Raw genomic sequence first — 19,895 nt, 5'->3', positions numbered from 1 at the left:
CTTAATAGGATAATATCTGTTTATCACTAATAACACCTTCTGTCTGCTTTTTGTTTTGTATTTTTCAGGGACTTTTCACATAGGTTATTTGATTTCTTCTTTATATCAGCCTTGTGGAATAACCAGAGCAGATACGATAGTGTCCTTCCATTTTACAGATGAGGAAACTTGGATTTTATGTTCTATGACTTGGTCAAGATCTCATAGTTTAAGAGGCAGAAGTGAATTTAGAACTGATTTTCTAATTCCTGTTTTTAATTTAGTATGGACTAATTTCAGATAGAGATATTACCGTCATAGACGGCAAATAAGAAACAAGACATTCGTGACTTTTACTGTATTATGTTGACTCAATTTGGGCCAAATACTTTGAAGTAAATGTTAATTTAATATAAGCCTTATTATGAAATGTTAAGTACAAAATTATTGTTCATATTAATCATGCTATATTTTCTGAGTTAATATTTGTCTGTAAAAATTAGTAAAGAAGATAATATCTTAAAAATATTTTAACATTGGCTGCATTCAAATTGTTAATGTTCTTAAATACGTTGGAATTAATTGCATATTACATAATTGGGGTTTTCAAAGCGCTATATTTTGCTTAAATTTTCATTAATAGTGTAGAAAGGAGAATATAACTGTATAGTGACTCTGGCTGAGTTCTCAGAAGAGGGAAGAGAAGATTTATTATACAAATTGAATTAATAATAGTATACATAGAAACTATTTTAATTTAGTAAAACCTAAATTGATCTTTAGCAAGAAGTGACACTAAGGATAGGTGAAAATGTATTTTGGGGAAAAGTATTTTGAGTTTTGCTGAATTCATATGGTTGGTAAAAATCTCTCTGTTTGTAGGATCACTGTTTAATGAAATAATGCATTTTTTTTTTCTGCCACCCAAATAAAGATTTTTATCTGTGTTGAATTTAGTGCACATGGTTGCTTTGTGGTTAATTTTTTTTAGAGATTTTGCTTCGGGTAAAGAAATAATATTGCTGGATGAGTGGAAGGTTTCAATACAGTGCTTTTTATAAGATTGTATTTGGTGACCACATAATTGTGAACTTCAGCAACTTAATCTGAGTATATGTTTTTCTCTAAGAAAATTATAATGTATATGTAATAAGTAGATAATTGTTCTCCATCCTTTCTTGCAACTTCAAGTGCATCTTTCACACAACTTTTACCCTGATGTGCATGTTCCAGGTTTCTTTAGGGTATGTATCTAGAGGTGGAATTACAGGTTGTAGATGATGCACATCCTCAACTCTACTAGATACTGGCAAACTTGTCTATATTTTTAACTCTTGTTGAATATTTTTAAATTGAAAATACTGGATAGCATACATGGTATGGCAGCCAACACCTTTCCCGCATGTAATATTTTTCAAATTTTCAAAAGAAAGTGCTTATCTTTATACTGCTATCATAAACTGTAATGCCAGGTAGGCAGGGAGGAGTTGTGATAGTGTTTAAACAAAGGTAATTAACCTTTAAAGGGGAGAATAAACAGAACATTCTGAATTATTTCATTGTCCCTGATGGGGATAGCAGTCATCAGTTAAATAAACCTTTCAGTTGAGCAATAACAAGAGAACAATCTATTAATAAATTTCTTATTATAAATTATAAGTGAATGCTGGCTAAAAAAAATCGCGTAGACTAAGTTTTCAGTTTGAATCTTTTATTGCTGTGATAAAAATAGGTATGGTTTGAAGTATGTAAGTGCTTTCACAAATAGAATCAGATTTCAAATTCAGGAATATATTCCTTTTTTTCATCATTATAAATTAAGTTCCATCCTCTCATTTCCATCAGTCTCCTTCCATCTTGAAAGCAAAGTTTACAGTTTACTTTGGATTTCAGGATCAGGAATAAGTGTCTGCAGTCTTCTAACAGGCCATGCCTTATGCCTAGGCTTTCATACACATTCTAACATTTCATTTCATTTAATTCACTATGTTAATATTTGTTTGCTATACAAGACAAGGATTCTAAACTTAGATTTTTAAGTGCCTCAAGGGATAGCCTGAAGTTAAAATATTTTTTAAAAATTGCTCTGTGGTTTACAATTTTATGAATGTTCACTTTTTTTTTTTTTTTTTTTTTGAGACAGAGTCTCACTCTGTCACCCAGGCTGGAGTGCAGTGGCACCATCTCAGCTCATTGCAACTTCTGCCTCCCAGGCCAAGCGATTCTTGTGCCACAGCTCCTGAGTAGCTGGGATTACAGGCGCATGCCACCATGTCAGGCTCATTTTTTGTATTTTCAGTAGAGACAGAGTTTTGCTGAGTTGGCCAAGCTGGCCTCAAACTCCTGACCTCAAGTGGCCCACTCACCTCAGCTTCCCAAAGTGCTGGAATGAATGTTCACTTATAGTAGTAGAGTAGAAATCAAAGTGAGATTTATAGTGGTTGGAAATCTGCATAATAAGAGAACGTACAATTTGCATTTAGGATCCTCTTTCTAGATTTCTGTATCTTTCAAAATTTCTGTGCTTTCTGAGATTTGTACCCAAGGTTCACTGAAATATGATTCAGACTGGATATTAAGCACCAAAAAAGGACTCATGTATTTACTTTCACCTTAATGTTTTAGGCATCGAACACATTCTTACAAACACTGGTCTGTAAGAAGCTGGTGTTTTGAGAAATTAAAGTGTGTTGTGGTCTAGTATATTTATTTTGGACACGTAGATCAAAGTTAGTTTCAGTCTTTTCAAGCTCTAAAATTTTGGTTCTGTGGTTAAACAAAACCTATGTAAGAACTTTAAAGTGATTGAGTAAAAGTCTTTAGGTATGTCACAGTCCTCTTTACTTAGGGCAAAAGGTTTCAGAGTGAACCTGTGGTAGCCTTCATGGCCCATAGCCTAATTGCCTGCCCTTAGGGACACTAGAGCAAATTGAAATTAATCATGTCCACTATGATTATCTTTAGTTTCAAGGAATTCATACATGGTAAGCCTGTTGATTTATAAAATAATGATGATTATATAGAAATAGAATATTAAACAATGACACAATAATTGACATTAAGGAAGGCTGAAATTTAAACCATCACTGTTAGAGCCAACAATCTGAAATTAAACAAAAGATATTTGAACTGATGAAATGTATATAGAGCCAGTATGCTAAAGCATATCTGCTATTCATTAGGAAGTTATTTATTTTACCCATATGGTGGGCAAAAACAATCTGTGCTTATTGATAGCTTTTAATAAATGTGTCTGAGTTTGCATACTTTAGGAAGGTAAAGGACAGAGAAGTCTTGACACACATTGTAGTAGCGACAATTGATTATATTTCCTACGGACAAGATAATCTCCAACACACACAGGTTGAGTAAATGGGATTTATTGGCCAGGCATGATGGCTCACGCCTCTAATACCAGCACTTTGGGAGGCCAAGGAGGACGGATCACTTGAGCCCAGGAGTTCAGGACCAGCCTGGGCAACATGGCAAGAGCTCATCTCTACCGGAAAAAAATAAATAAATAAAATTAGCCAGGCATGGTAGAGTATGCCTATAGTCCCAGTTACTTGGTAAGCTGAGGTGGGAAGGTTGGAGGGTCACTTGAGCCTGGGAGGTTGAGACTACAGTGAGCTATGATTATGCCGCTGCACTTCAGCCTGGGTGACAAAATAAGATCCTGTCTCAAAAAAAAAAGAGAAAGTGAGATTCATTATTCCCACAGTTGCCAAGAAGTGATTAAAAATTTGGCCCTTCAAAGGTCATGGTTTGAAGACACATGTTTAAAGCATTTAAGAGTTCTTACACTATTTAATGGAACCTGCAGTATATGTGATGAGGATGTTCTGGATGTCTGCTGGCATTCTTTTCCCTTTTACATAATATAAAATATTTCCCTTATCTTTTAAGTATTATTTTAAAAAATGTGATTAGTTTCCCATTATAAGCAAAGTATTCTCCCTCAATTTATTTACTTCAGTCATCTATTTTGTATCAAATGCTGACAGCTTCAGTATGAGTAAGGTTAATGAAATCAAAATTGGGCAGTTGGCAAAGGCATGGTTTCTCTCATAAACTAGAAATGAAGTGTCTTATTAAGGTGACATTCAGTCCTTGAAGAAGTCAGACAACAATGTTCAACATAGATGAGGATTATATTTTTGAATTAATAATACCAAAAAATCAAGATGTGAGTTCTTATGTCTGAACTTATGATTATCATTAAGTCCAGAACTTATATCTGGACTGCAAATGTGTTTTATATGCAGGTTTCTTTATGCAGTAAGTGGACATTTGTCCATTCTGGTCGTTAGACTACTTTTAAGTAATATAATTCAGTAAAGCTTTGTCTAGAATTTTCAATCAGTTTTTCCTCAAATTTTAATTTAAATAAAATTAGCCAGAACTAACTCAGACTCCTCTGTTATGTAGCTCTCTGTGGACAGTTATGTAAATGTACCTGTGTAGTACCACTAACATTAGTCCTTTATAATTTATAAAGTATTATGAAATACATTTTTTAAATTTATTACACCTGTGCATTAGATGATCAGGGCTCTCTCCATCTTCATCCTTAGTGTGAGGTGGAGTGATTGCTAGCTCCACAAGAACTTGAACTTGTAGCTAATTTCTTCAGATCCACCACTGTTTTCTCCCTGTGAATTAATCCTTTGGGATATTTTTTAGTAGAGCAAAGAGGATTTTTGCTTTGCGAACACCCATTACATAAAGCATGTATCTATAAGAGTGTCAAGTACTATGTCTACCAGTAAGGTAAATTAACATGCATTTCTTTGTGCCTAGTTTTAAATGTCAGAATATGTAAAATGATTTATATGGGTAGTTTACTGAGTTTTTTGTTTTTACACTAGATAAAGTGTTAGCTATTAATTGTCAGAAGAAATTAAGATTAAATGTAATTCTCCCCAACTGTTATCTTGGAGAACATGAAAGGATTTTAAGTAGTTTGATGAAATGCATTCTTACTGGGGGTTAATTTTATCACTGACAGCCATTGTCCTTTAGGGATACACTTTTGAATACTGGTATAAAGAACCACAGTTTCACTAATATGGATTGACAAAGATTGTCTTGAAATAACTGGTTAAATGTGATAGGGAACATGTAGGCTGACTGCAGGTGAACAATTAATTTGAAAGTCCAGGTGAAGTGTCTTGGAACCATAAATGAAAAAAGATAGGTCCTGGGAAATAGCTTTGAAATAAGCGTTAGCCACTAATGGTATGCATTCTTAAGTCATCTTTATTTGATTTTGAACTAGAATTTTATATAATATGCTCTATTTTGTTAGCAGATAGATAGATGTTTGAGATTCCCACAAACAGGCAAAGCTACCTATAAGCATAGGTATTCAGATGTAATCTTTAAGCACTTATCTTAACACTTGTTTCTCTCTCTCTAAGAGGAGCTATCTATAAGCAGCCTATGTGATTGAGGATAGAGCAGCAGCAGGAAGCGAGAAATTAGAAATCGAGGATCCTGAATTCCCAAATAAGGAAGGTTTCTTGTTCTTACATTTAAATGTGGGTTTGTCTGAGCTGAGAGTTTACAATGCTTCAGAATAGTAGGGTGTGTTTTACTGAAATCATTAGGAAGATTTTTTTTTTTCTATCAAAATTGCCTCCTTAACTGATACAACCTTAGTACAGAGCATTCACAGTAAAACGTATGCTCTGTTTAATACACATTACCCTGTAAAGCAGTGAGCAAATTCCATTAATTTTGTAGCTGTATCATAAAGCCAATGATGTTATTAGACTACTTGGTTATGAAACTGAATTAGGTACTTTCACAATTATTGAAATGAAAGTAATCAAACAAGTGAATCATTGAAGGATATGTTGTTGTATATAAGGAATCAAAATGGTAAATAATTGAAGGATATTTTTATTGTATTAAAGGAAACAAAATTTGAGATACTTTTCTTCAAAATTAAAATAACTTTTAAAAAATAGAGTATTAGTTAAAATTTCTCTGCATTAGTTTAAAATGTGAACTTTTAAAACCTCACAACTTGCAAATTTAATCACAAATTTTACTCTGAAAACTAAAAACATCTTCCAGACCTTTCTGGATGGATATCTGCCGGATATGAGAGTGAGGCATCCTTGGGAGTTCCTTAAAATTAGGCCAGTCAGGGCCGGGTGTGGTGGCTCATGTTTGTAATCCGAACACTTTGGGAAGCTGAGGTAGGCCAATACCTTTGAGCTCGGGAGTTCAAGAACAGCCTGGGCAACATGGCAAAACCTGATCTCTACAAAAAATACAAAAAATTAGCTGGACATGGTGGTGTGTGCCTGTAGTCCCAACTACATGGGAAACTGAGGTGAGGGCATTGCTTGAACCTAGGAGGTTGAGGTTGCAGTGAGCCATGATGCTGCGGCACTACAGCCTGGGTGAGAGGGTGAGACCCTGTCTAAAAAAAAATTCTGATGGCTGAGCCTGTGTCACAAAGAAAATTAACTTATTTTTTGATGTTAACTAAATTATCTTTAAGAAATTATATAGACTGTGATGATATATGGCAGTAGTTTTCCTGTTACTTCTACTTTTTTTGTTGTTGTTTTTCCTTTTGTTTTTGTAATACCAGTGGAACCTTTTCTTAAAATGAAACTTTAGACAAATCCAAGGCAATTATGCTTAAGGGAAAAAAAAGCGGGGGAAATCTTACTCAGAACTCTGTTTTTTGAAACAAATATGGAATGGCTCAGAACAGGCGTGGTGTAAGCCCAGCACTTTGGGAGGCTGAGGTGGGAGGATCATTTGAGCACAGGAGTTCAAGTCGAGCCTGAGCAACGTAGTGAGACCCTGTCTCTATGAAAAAAGTTAAAAAGGCTAGGCACGGTGTGGGAGGCGAAAGTGGAAGAATTGCTTGAGCCCCAGGAGTTCAAGCCTGCAGTAAGCTGTGATCAGGTGACTGCCCTCCAACGTGGGCAACAGAGTGAAACCCTATCTTAAAAAAAGTAACAGCTTGGATTAAAACTGTCAGAATTCAAAATTGTAAAGGAAGGCTGGGCACAGCGACTCGTGCCATTAACCCCTCCAAGGCAGGTTGATCGCTTGAGCCCAGGAGTCCAAGACCACCCTGGGCAACGTGGTAAAACCCCATCTCTACGAAAAATACAAAAATTAGCTGGGTATGGTGGCATGCACTTGTAGTCCCAGCTACTCAGGAGGCTGACATGAGAGGATCATCTGATCTCAGTCTGGGAGGCAAAGGCTACAGTGACCCATGATAGTGCCACTGCACTCCAGCCTGGGTGACAGAGCGAGACCCTGTCTCAAAAAATAAAGAAAAAATTGGAAAGAATGTAATTTAGCTAATGTCAATAGAGGAAATGTAGTGAAGAAAAAATGAGATTGTATGATTTGAGAGTCTTTGAAAGATTTGATGCATCTGATATAAATTTCTTGAACACGTGACTTTCTTTGGATCTTAGTGTCACAAATCAAAATAGCTAAAATAATAAAGTACTTGGATTTCCATCTACGTCATAAACTTTGCAAATTCCAATAAAAATTCTTAAGAACTCATGTCTCACGTGTATCATATTGTGGTTGTCTTTAGTTAATTAACCAAGTTTTTTTGTTACTAAAATTAGTTGATTACAGGACCTTACATAATATTTAGTATATGCCACACTTCTAGAAATTATTTATTCCCATAAAAACCTTAGAGGTAAGTTGTTTTTTTTTTTCTCATTTCCACAAATAAGATTACTGAGGCACAGAGAGACTGTAACTTGCTCAAGTTTACGCAAAAGACAAGATACGAAAGTAGTACAGTAAATTCACAGCCTATACACCTTAGTTTTTTAAAAAAAATTTTTTTCATTTATTACTGTATAGCCTTTTTATTAATGTTTCTCTAAATTTACCTTTAAGAATAAAAATATATTTTGAAGCTTTTGTAAAAATAGGAAGTACTAGAAATATTTCACTTTTTATTTTATTTATCTGTGTTTCAGAGATGGGATCTCACTCTGTTGCCTAGGCTGCAGTACAGTGGTGTGATCATGGCTCACTGCAGCCTCGAACTCCTGTGCTCAAGGGACACTCCTGCCTTGGCCTCTCAAAGTGTTGGGATTACAGGCATGCACCACCATACTCAGCCAGATTTTAACTTTTAAATATTTTTGAAAACCGTAAATGTAGCATTAATATAATATCTAAGAAATTTCATACAGTGTATGCCACCGAGATAAACAACAATAGTTATGATAAGTTCTTTGAATTAGACAATGCATTATTTAAAAATATATGAACTACTTTGTTGCTGAAGCAAAGCTTCTTAAGGTCAAGTTTTCTGTAGGGAAACTAATAGCCTCCTAAATCCATAGTACTTAAAAGTAGGCTGAACTGGCTTCTTCCAGTCTGAACCAATTTAATATAGTAAGGTCACATTTCCTAATTCGGACGTGGTAAAGCTGTTTTCCCATTGAAGCCCACTTAAAAGAGAAAGAAAATAGTAACTCAGCTCATATTTTGGCGGCTCCCAAAGTGACTTGTGAGCTTTGTGAAAATGTATTAAATGATCAAGGACCATACACAATCTGCTCTACTTTTACTTGTGTAAGCATGTCTTGATAAAACCCAGAAAGGCAAAGATGACTTTTTGGTTTTTTTTTTTTGAGACGGAGTCTCGCTCTGTCGCCCAAGCTGGAGTGCAGTGTCCAGATCTCAGCTCACTGCAAGCTCCGCCTCCCAGGTTCACGCCATTCACCTGCCTCAGCCTCCCGAGTAGCTGGGACTACAGGCGCCCGCCACCTCGCCTGGCTAGGTTTTTTTTTTTGTATTTTTTTAGTAGAGATGGGGTTTCACCGTGTTAGCCAGGATGGTCTCGATCTCCTGACCTCGTGATCCACCCGTCTCGGCCTCCCAAAGTGCTGGGATTACAGGCTTGAGCCACCGCGCCCGGCCAAAGATGACATTTTTTATATAGGAATAATATATCTAGATTCCATTACTATCTTTGGTCTTTGACACTATTGCTATTAGATTGTTAAAATTCTGTTTTATTTTTGTAACCATAAGTATTAATAATATCACCTTTTGGTACTCTCTTTGCAGTTTTCCCTCCTACCCTAATAGAAAATACACTTCATTTTAAATACTTTAAATAATGTAAACCCATTCTTATACAAATATTTAATAGTTTTATCGAAGAAACTCTTATAGTTGATGCACAGGAATTTTAAAAGGACAGGAAATAAAGCAGGATAATAATGTTGACTTACAATCATAGAATGATTTAAGGAGCTATTTTCTTAATAAAGAGCACCTACAACTCAATTTGAAAAAGAGTAGCAACTTAATAAAAGCCTAAGCAAAGAACTTGAATAGACAGCTTAAAGAAAAGGAACTTTGAATAGTCCTTAAAAATAGGAAAATATGCTCAACCTTACTCCTATAAAAGGAAATGTAAACTAAAAAACTCATTCATATTATGCTGTTAAGGATAAGGCAGCTCTGAATTACTAATGTGAATCAATCTTAAGTTTATATATTAAAAATATACACATATATGCATATGCAATGGATATCCACAAAAGGTTATATGACTGAGGGAGGGGTGGAGGAGTACTTCATTTTCTTCATATCTTTTAAATATTTTTTTTTGCTGGCACAACTGCCTATTTAATGTAACTAGTTTGGGTGGTAAAATATTAAGTCATAGAATATTAAAATTTGTGAGGGACTTTTCGGAGCCGTTTGGAGTGGCCCAAGTTTATCATAACAGCCAGCTTTATATCACAGAACTGCTGCTGTCAGCCCAACTCGTCTTTCACTATATTAGTAATTCTCAACTGGGCAGCATATCTTAATGGGATTTTAATAACAGATTGTCTCGTTCATCATTGTATTCCAATTATCTAGCATACAGGAGGTATTCAGTAAATGTTTGAATGAAACAAATTTAAGGTATAAAATATTTTTTTTCTTTGGAAGATAGAGACGAAAACAATTTTTCTTTATTACGGAAAATTTATAATTGTATTTATAATTTTGATCTAAAGAAACATTTGTAAAGATATAATTTGTTAATCACTTTTCAGACACTGGCTTCATGTCCTATTGACCGTAAACCTTTTCAGGCAGTGTTTAAATTCAGTGCATTGGAAGGTTATGTTAAGGTAAGTCTTTTTATTCTGCAACATGAATTATGTAAAAATTAATTGAAGCTGTTTGACTTTGATTTCCAGTTTGTGTATATTTGAAAATTGTTCAATTTAAGGTTTAATATGTTATTTTAATCCTCCTTAGCATGATAAATTTATACCTTTCAACTAGGATACTTAAATTCTGAACCTTTTACTCATTTGCCCCCTAAAGAGGGCATATCCATAATGATCACCTTGTAATATACCACAAAATGTATTAGATCTCTGATAATCTAAAGGACATTTCATACTAAGGCTTAATTATAAAATACTTAACATTTTAGAATATCTTGAATGTGAGGACTTCCCATATTTCAAACAATTTAATTGGATAGCACTTTGAATACATGTTTTCCATTGGAAAAAAGTTTGAAATAAGGCCAACTCCCACAAAACCTTAAGTCCAAAGTACCTGAAAACTGTGTTTTCCTGAAAAACGTAATTTTGAAATTAGCCAGTAAAATTAAATTCTGCTTGCCTCCTTAATGTTACTATTGTGAGCCATGATTATGATGATTTGTATTTAAGTTAATTTTTTGCTTACCTGAAAAAAAGCAAAAAAACATGTCTGAGGTGAGTAAGAGAAGAAAAAAGGAGAAGAGTTAAGTATGTGAGAAAGATTTCTTGATGTATCACTACCAAGTCATGAATGAAAAATAGCTAAAAGTGAGAGTACTCAATATAAACGTAAGTGATGCCATTAATAGGAGAAACAAACCGTTTTTAGGTAGCACTGTTAGTCTATATCCACTTGGTTACTGTCTATGTAAGTAGGAAAGGAGATGGAAGCAACGTACAACTATTATTTGTCTTAGTGTAGTTCTTATAATTTGTTTTGATATAGTTTTACCAGATGAATCTTGAAGCAAGGTACAAACAGGACTGCAATTCAAATAAAATGGTTTGCTCATTGTAATTGTATAACTTTGCTATCAATGCAAATTAGTTTACATCTCGGAAAAAAGATAAAACATTATAGAAGTGTAATATAGTAAGTGTGGCTTTTCCTGAAGACGTATTCTCCATTTTTCCAAACCCTATGTATGTGTGTGTGTGTATAATTACGTTGCAAAAGATACATTAGTGTGAACTAGATTCCAAATATATTTTTCTACGAAGTTATGTTTTCTTGCTTAGAATAAAATTTTGTTTATTTGATAGAGTTTGTATTTTACTTAAAAGTTTGGTACAGTGCTAATTTAATTTTGTTCAACTTAAAAGGTATTTCTTGGCACATGAGATATCTTCCACATTCTCTTAAATGCCTTCCCTAGACCTTTACTTCTTTCAAATCTTCACTTCATTATCTTTTTCCCTTTGCAACTGAACTTCTTGAATGAGACAACTCCCTCCTCTCAATTCTTACTCACTTTTCAGTTCCCATAGAACATTTACCTCTATTATCTTATTTTACAAACACTACCCTCACCAAGGTCCAGACTCAGACTTCCACATTCCATGGTTTGTTTTCTGCGTATAGTGCTGCTGACTACCCTTTACTTCCTCGGCTTGTAAAACATCCTTCTCTTGTGGTTATGTATATATGTATGTATGTATGAATGATTGTTTTACTTCTCCATCCTTTCACAATCTTCTTTGTCATATCCTTACGCTCCTGTTCCTTTTCTTAATCATTAGAGCTCATAGGATCTTCATTTAAATTCTCTCAGTATACTTTCTTTCTAAGTCTTCTCAGCTATTATACTTCAGTAGCTTTAAGTACTACCTATATTTGGATGCTTCTACAATTCTGTCACTATCCTAGACTTCTTTACTGAGAGCCAGACCTGTATTTACAGCCACTTGTGCGTCTCCTTCTGGAATACCAAGAAAATCTAACATTAACAAACTCCAAATTAATCACATTCCCTACCCCTTTCCCCAGCCCCAATTGTTAATGGAATCACAACCCCAGTCACCAAGATCAGAAATATCTGGGACTTTTCAGTTTTCACTCCCTCATCTGTTTTTTTCTGCTCAATGTCTTCAATATGTTTCTTCTTTATCCCTCCATTGTTCCCTCTTTGTAGACCCCTATTCTGTCATCTAACTAGTGCTGTCCAATAGAAGTATACTATAAACCACTAAATAACTAAACTTTTAAGTAGGCATCCTAAAAAAATAAAAAAAAAAACAAATGAAATAAATTGAGTGATATATTTTATTTTTTATCTAATGTATTAGCCCAACATATAATATTTTAAAATTATTGTTATTGAGAGATTTTACATTCTTTTAAAAAATTATACTAAGTCTTTGAAATCTTGTGTCTATTTTATACTTGCAGCACATTCCAATTTAGATGAGCCACATTTCAAGCACTGAGTAGCCATATGTGGCTATTGACTGTTGTCTTGCACAGCATAGATCTAGTCTATCTTAAGAGCTTTCTTTTTGATTTCCTGGTTTTTATAGTCTCTCCTTAATTGGTTGATTCTCCATATCACACCAAAGTTATTTTCCTAAAAACAAATTTGATCATCGCATTTACTTTCTTTAAAAAGTCCACTCTGATGCCTGTAGAATTATTTTCTTATTCAAGAACCTTTACAGTTGAGTCCTAACACATTTCACCAATTTCATATCTAGCTACTCTCTTTTTCCCTGTCTACATTGGCTTCTCACTATTCCTTACAACTCTGTTCTTTCCTCCATCTAGAATATTTTTTTCTTAGACCAATTCCTAACTATCCTTTAAGACGAACTCATAAATCATTTACTCATTAAAGTCTTCTGTGACATCCTCAGTTAACTTCTGAGTCCTATATGTAGATACAAATCTGTGTTCATATCTCTGTTATAAGCACTTAATCTGTTTATTCTTAGCTCTCACTATTTTGTTTCCCCAGAGCTAAGCACACTCGCTAAGCTTATGGTTTAGCATGCTTGAATGAATAAGCATATGTATTTGGACTACACTTTTTAATCAGACAGTTTTGTTCCTGTAATTTTAATCATTTCAAGGAAGAATTAAAAAGTTATTTCTAATGCTAGATTGTTGCTCTAAATTAAGTTTGCTTTTCTCATAGGTTCAAGTAAAAAAACAGCTGAGAGAAACAAAAAACAGGAAAAATGAAAACTCACTTGAGAAACAGTTCTCCTGTCATGAAAATTCTAAAAGCTGTATAAGGTTAGTGATTAACTTTAGAAGTGGAATGCAAACGAGTGGAACTGAAGTTAACTAGTACCAAAAGGGTATTTAAAAAAAAATGAAATGGGGTTTAAATGTGTTTAATCATTTATTCAAAAGCACACCCTTGATAATTTAAGGAGGGACTAGCTGAAATCTGAGAATCTAATTTCAGCTATACTTGGTTTTTGGTGAAGAACTGGTTCTGGCTGGGCATAGTGGCTCACTCCTGTAATCCCAGTGCTTTGGGAGGCTAAGGTGAGAGGATCACATGAAACCAGGAGTTTGGTACCAGCCTGGGGAACATAGTGAGGACCGTCCTCTCCTCCTCTGTCTCTACTAAAAAATAACACAAAATAAAAATAATTAAAAGAATTTGTTCTTTTAGGTTTATTTCAGAATCTGTTTTAGACCAAACCTTTTGTAAAATAAAATGTTCAGCAATGTCAAATTTCTGAATGCTGGCCAGGTGTGGTGGCTCGCACCTGTAAGGCCAGCACTTTGGGAGGCTGAAGTGGGAGGATCACTTGAGCTCAGGAGTTCAAGACCAGCCTAGGCAACATAATGAGACCCTGTCTCTACTAAAAATTTACAGATTAGCTGGGCATGGTGACACATGACTGCAGTCCCAGCTACTCAGGAAATTGAGGCAGGGGGATATCTTGAACCCAGGAATCTGAGGCTGCAGTGAGCTATGATCACACCAGTACACTCCAGCCTGAGCAACAGAGCAAGACTCTGTCTCAAAAACAAACCAAAATTCTGAATGCTTACCCTCATTATTGTACTTAATCACATACCAATATTAAACACCTAATAGATAAGCATTGGTGCTCATACCACACTGTAAATAGCACTGACCAAGTTATTTATGGACAAAAAGTAGGGACTACCTAATGGTATAGCACAACATTCTTCATCAATTATAATTTAAACTGCTTATTAACCTTCACATATTGCTTTCCTGTGTTGCAGCAGGCACTTGCTATCTACTATAACAAGTGTTTATGTTAAAACATTTGTGTATATATATGTTTTTTTTTTTTCTGGCTGCTATTAAAACCATTGCCTGTTTTAACATAAATGCCTAGAAAGGCAGTGTTGAGTACTTGAGGTTAATAGGTGTTTAACACATTTTTTAACTAAATTGAATATGAGTAGTACACTGGAAATTAATGCTTAAAATAACTTGTTCTAATACATTTGAAACATAAGCTCATTTTGATTCGAAATGTATTTAGAGCTGTCCAAAAGTTGAATTTTTAAGTCAATATGTTGTCACACTCATAATTAAATATATGATTTATTAGTACTTTTCGTCAGAATACTAATTTCTTAAAAGAGTAAGTTTATTTAGTTCCTAAAACAGTTGGCAATAGTCACTGAGGTTTATTGAACCTATGACTAATTTATAACACTGTAGCTCCTTAGATGGTAACTTTTGGGTAGTTATGGTATTCTTTAAGAATGTGAAGAATGATTCAGATCCCTTCTGCTAGAAGAATACACGTTTACAGATGTAAAACTTTGTATGTGATTTCAGGGTATTCACGGAATACCCACTCCAAGAGTTTACCCATGAGCCCCAAAGTTAGTAACTGCATTAGACCAAATTTTATAATTATTTCTGAAAAATACTTATCAGCTTTGGTTCTTGTATTAGTACACTTTTCCCAGGCGTAGTGAAGAAATGCCTTTTGGTAGAAATACTTTAATTCTTGGTACAACTCATATCACTGGCTGTGACAATATCATAGATGTGCATTTTGTTTGTTTGTTTGCTCCCTCAAAATTACCCAATTCTCTTGGCTCTTACCAAGAGTGTAGTGGTCATCACAAAATGACCTATAAGGCTCACAGTTCTTATTTTAGTCTAACATAGCAAAAGTCGTCCCCATATTTAACTGCTTTTTCTCAGAGATTCGTCATAAGGAAATAACAGCTGCAACATTAATAATTTGCCTTTGCCCACCAAGGCTTAGCTTAACAATTTTTCCCAAGGTGGAAAATCTCTGTCAGCTGTTGGATATTTACATTATACTCTTTTGGAGTCTTGGATGTTTTTAGTAGTCCTGTCATTCAGTCTTCTGTTTACTGGATGCTTGGTCTTCCAACATGCAGACAAACTCCATTCAATTTTCCTCTCCCTTCCAAAGCAATAAAACCCTGGGACCTCTCTCTTTCTGATACTTTTTACCAGTTCCAAAGAAGGCACTACAGTGGTATTTTGTTTCTTGGTAGTGAACCTCCATTTTAAGTCATTGTAGAGAATGGTAACTAAGTGAGGAGTGGAACTAATTATGCTTTCTTTGCTAAAATTTCCTAATGGTCTTTTTAAAAAATGTAATATCTGCTTACCTCTACTCGGCATGGCTCAGTAGCCAGTCAGTCATGATCAGCCAATAAGATTATTGTTTAAAGACTGAGATGAGGCTAGACGTGGTGGCTCATGCCTATAATCCCAGCACTTTGGGAGGCTGAGGCGGGAGAATCGCTTGAAATGAGGGATTTGAGACCAGCCTGGGCAACGTAGTGAGACCTCATGTCTAGTTAAAAAAAAAAAAAAAAAAAAAAAGAATAAAAAATATACTAGCAAGGCATGGTAGCTTACACCTGTAAGCCCAGCACTTAGGGAGGCCAAGGCGGGAGGATCACTTGAGCCCAGGAGTTCAAGAATAGCCTCAGGAACAAAGGGAAACTCTCTGCAAAAATAGAAAAAATTAACTTGACAAGGTGGTGCATGCCTGTAGTCCCAGCTACTCAGGAGGCTGAGCTGGGAGGATTGCTTCCGCCCAGGAGGTCAAGAGTGCAGTGAGCCGTGATTGCACCACACCAGTCCAGCCTGGTGTCAGCAAAATCTGGTCTCCAAAAAAAAAAAGACTGAGATAATACAACTCAACAGTTATTGAAACCTAACTTGACATTCTGATATCTCATGGGAGTCTGTGAGAATATCCTTAAACCATTTACCAGATTTCAGCATAATTACTAAAATCAGTGCATAATAGATTTCGTTTTGATGGAGGAGAATGAGTTGAAAATAAGTGGGCAAAATGACAATTTTTTTTCTTAATTCTTTCCTGTCTTTATTAATGTTTACAGAAGAAAAGCCATCATAAGAGAAGATCTATTAAGTGCAAAAGTTTGTGATTTGAAGTTGATACATAGTAAGTGACTTTTTGCCTGTGTATTCTACCTTTTTTGTTGTTTTTTAATTTAATGGTTGTGCCAGAGTTCTCATCAGTAACACCTTGGGCTGGAAAATAGTCCTCAGGTCTGTACATTGTGTTAAATCCTACATAAATTTTGTTTTCATGGAGCCATTTATACTGTTTTCTGCCCTTTTCTTCTTGCTCCTCTTAAAAGGTAGGGGTGTGTGTGTGTGTGTGTGTGTGTGTGTGTGTGTGTTGGGAGAAAAGAGTGTTTCACAATTTTTTGGTGTTGACCAGCTCATATTGTGGCCTTATTCCACCCATTAGTGCAGAAGTCCGTAGGGGAGATGAGATTAAATACCTTGTGGGCCAGTAACTGTAAGCAGTAGCAAAGGAAGACTGTGACAGCAAGAAAGTAATTCGCAGTTCCCGAAGGAAATTGTAGTTTGGCCTCTAGCCTTACTTCTAATTCGAAACTTAAAAATAAAGCATCTCTAACATGTTTATCTACATGAGCAGTTAAATATTCCTGTCTTCTGTTTTTGTCTGGTACATGATTTTCTAATATACAGGAAGGCTTTGCACCAGAGCCTGCATAAAAATGACAACATTCATAGTTCTTTGTGACTCCTCCTGGGGGATTCAGGCTGTTTATTCTGTCCCAGAGAACATCTAACTGTGGTCTGTTTGTAAGCAAGGAGGTGGGCATTTATTTTCCAGACTAAGTCACAGTGAATTTCCGCTTACAGCTAGAACTAGTGAATTAGTGAGCTGTGAAAGAATTAATTGTTTTAAAAAGTGAATAACTTCATTTTTTATGCATTATGAATACCAAGTTTTGTTGGTTTTTTGTTGGTTTTGTTTTTGATTAGAATTAATATGATCCCTCAGGTTAGATTTATAGATTAACAAACGTTCTACCTTTGAAATTTTACTATTAAAGTGAAATTGAAACGAAAGTTGTTTTGATCTCTGGACTTTTGTGGTTGTTGAAAAGGCATTTTTCTTTTGTCAGCTTTAGATATGAAAACAGTCTTTGCTTTTCTATGTCATTGTTGTAGATTAGCATTCTTTTTTTATGAATAGCATTCGCTTGCCAGTTCTAAGACCCAATATAAAATTTGCTGCTGAGGAAGATTAAATGATGTTACAGATTTTCTCTAGATAATTTGGCCCACTAAATTATGCTAGTCTTAGTTTTAAGACCACTGCCCACTGTAATTTTCTTAAAGTGTGTATCTCTTGCCTGGGCTCATTTTTAGAAGGTGAAATATAGGAAAATCTTAAATTCCATATGCTTCAACATAGTAAAGGTCATTTATAAGCATCTATGATTAATTCTGATTTGAGATTTTGTTTTACTGTTTAGAATGTGGAATATTAGATTGGATAGCTATTTTAAAATGATAATGAGGAAAAAAACCATTTCTGCCAGAAGGTTAACATTGTCTAAGGCCTGTAACTCAATGCTGTATCTACTTAAGATGCCTGTAGTCATTTGTTTGGTTTAGGATAGGCAGAAATACTGATTATACTTTGAGTGGATAATACAAGAGTGCTGATGCTGAGGTAATTATGAGCAAATGTCTTCACTGACCAACCTGGACTGATTTGAAGGGAACTGGGTATAGTAGTTACCCCTTGTCCATGGGTGGTATGTTCCAAGTTGATGCCTGAAACTACAGATAGTACCTAACTCTGTGTGTATTATGTTTTTTCCTGTATGTACATTCCCATGATAAAGTTTTATTTATAAATTAGATGGTGGAAAGATTAACAATAATGAATAATAATATAGAACAGTTATAACAATATACTGTAATAAAAGGTGAATGTGGGCTCTCTCAAAATATCTTACTGTACTTACTCTTCTTGTGATGAAGGTAGAGTGACACAAGATTTCATCATGTTATTCAGGATGGTGTACAATTTAAAACTTAGAAATTGTTTATATCTGGAATTTTCCATTTAATATTTTTGGGCTGCAGTTGACCACAGGTAACTGAAACTGCAGAAAGAGAAACCGTGAATAAGGGGGGACCACTGTACTCATTGATTATCCAATTAGTTATTAATACTTTTGCTATGATGTTACTTTTTACTGGGGAAATTTGATAAGTCTAACATGGTCAGTTTTTCTTCCTGTATTGAAATAGATTATTTATTGGATGAAGTAGCTTATATTTAGGTATTACATTTGATGAAAATTGTTCAGGTTTAAATTCTAGATTCATATTCAGTACATACTCAGTATTGGATGTTCATACTCGGAGAAGCAAAAGGGAATTGAGATCACTCATACATTCAACAAATACCTAACTGTACTGAGCACAGTGACTCTTAGGGGTATAGTAGTGAACAAAAACAACAGAGTGCTTGCCAATGAGATCTCATAGACAAACAAAAATATAAATATATATAAAACAGGTGGTAATAAATGCTTTAAAGAGAATAAAGCTGGGTAAAAGGTTAAAGGGTGATGACATTGTGGAGATGACCGTTTATTTAAAGTGTTAGGGAAACCCTCTTGAATAAAGATATATTTGAGCAGTGACCTTCAAGAAGTAAGAATTTAAGCCATGAAGATATCTCAGGGAAGATTGTTCGGGGCAAGGGAACAGCAAGTGTAAAAGCCTGAGACAGGAATATTCTTGGAATGTCTCCAAAGAATAGCAAGGAGGTTATTGTGGCTAGAATGACTGAATTAGGTCGATGGAGGAGAAACAGTAAAACATAAGGGGAGATCATTTAGGGCCAGTGTGAGCTAGGGAGTGTTTTCAGGAGTAATATGATCTGGTACATTTTTAAAGGATTACTCTGGCTGTGAAGGCCACAAATTATAGTGGCTTGGGCCAGGAAGATATTAGTGGATGAGAAGTGGTTCAATTCTGTATGTACCATTGATCTTTGAACAACACAAGAGTTAGGTCAAAAATCAGTGTATAACTTTTGACTCCCTCAGAACTTGACTAATAGCCTACTGTTGACTGGAAACCTTACAGATAAAACATAAACTGTTGATAAACACATTTTATATGTTACGTGTATTATATACAGTATTCTTACAATAAAGTAAGCTAGTGAAAGAATGTTTTTAAGAAATCATAAGGAGGAGAAAATATATTTACTGTTCATTGAGCGGAAGTGGATCATCCTAAAGGTCTTTATCCTTGTTGTCTTCACATTGAGTGGGCTAAGGAAGAGAAGGGGTTGATCTTGCTGTCTTGGATGGCAATGGCAGAAAAGGTGGAAGGGGAGGCAGAAGAGGCAAGCATACTCAGTGTAACTTTTACTGAAAAACATTCATGAATAAGCAGACCCTTGGAGTTCAAACACATGTTGTTCGAGGGTCAACTACATCGTACTTGAAAGATGAAGCTAACAGGATTCATTGATGGATTGGATATAGGCTACAAGAAAGAAGGAAGTCAGGGTTGACTTACAAGGTCTTGACCT

General features: G+C 35.0%; 1 protein-coding gene across 9 annotated transcripts in view; it reads left to right on the top strand.

The window, feature by feature from the left end:
• SCAF11 (SR-related CTD associated factor 11) overlaps window positions 1–19,895 on the top strand; it is a 77,555-nt gene that overhangs the window by 34,664 nt on the left and 22,996 nt on the right. For 7 of the 9 annotated variants that reach the window (XM_021922233.2, XM_021922238.2, XM_021922236.1 and 4 more), the window contains 3 exons: window positions 10,053–10,130; window positions 13,187–13,287; window positions 16,390–16,454. In XM_021922233.2, the coding sequence (XP_021777925.1) occupies window positions 10,053–10,130; window positions 13,187–13,287; window positions 16,390–16,454 (244 nt within the window). The remainder of the gene's footprint in view (window positions 1–10,052; window positions 10,131–13,186; window positions 13,288–16,389; window positions 16,455–19,895) is intronic. The other 2 variants (XM_021922234.2, XM_021922239.2) reach the window with 1 other exon arrangement.

This window comes from Papio anubis, chromosome 9 (genome assembly GCF_008728515.1).
Source record: "Papio anubis isolate 15944 chromosome 9, Panubis1.0, whole genome shotgun sequence".
In the NCBI taxonomy this organism is placed as follows: Eukaryota; Metazoa; Chordata; class Mammalia; order Primates; family Cercopithecidae; genus Papio; species Papio anubis.
Note: the sequence above shows the minus strand (reverse complement) of the source record. Positions and strands in the feature narration are given on the sequence as shown.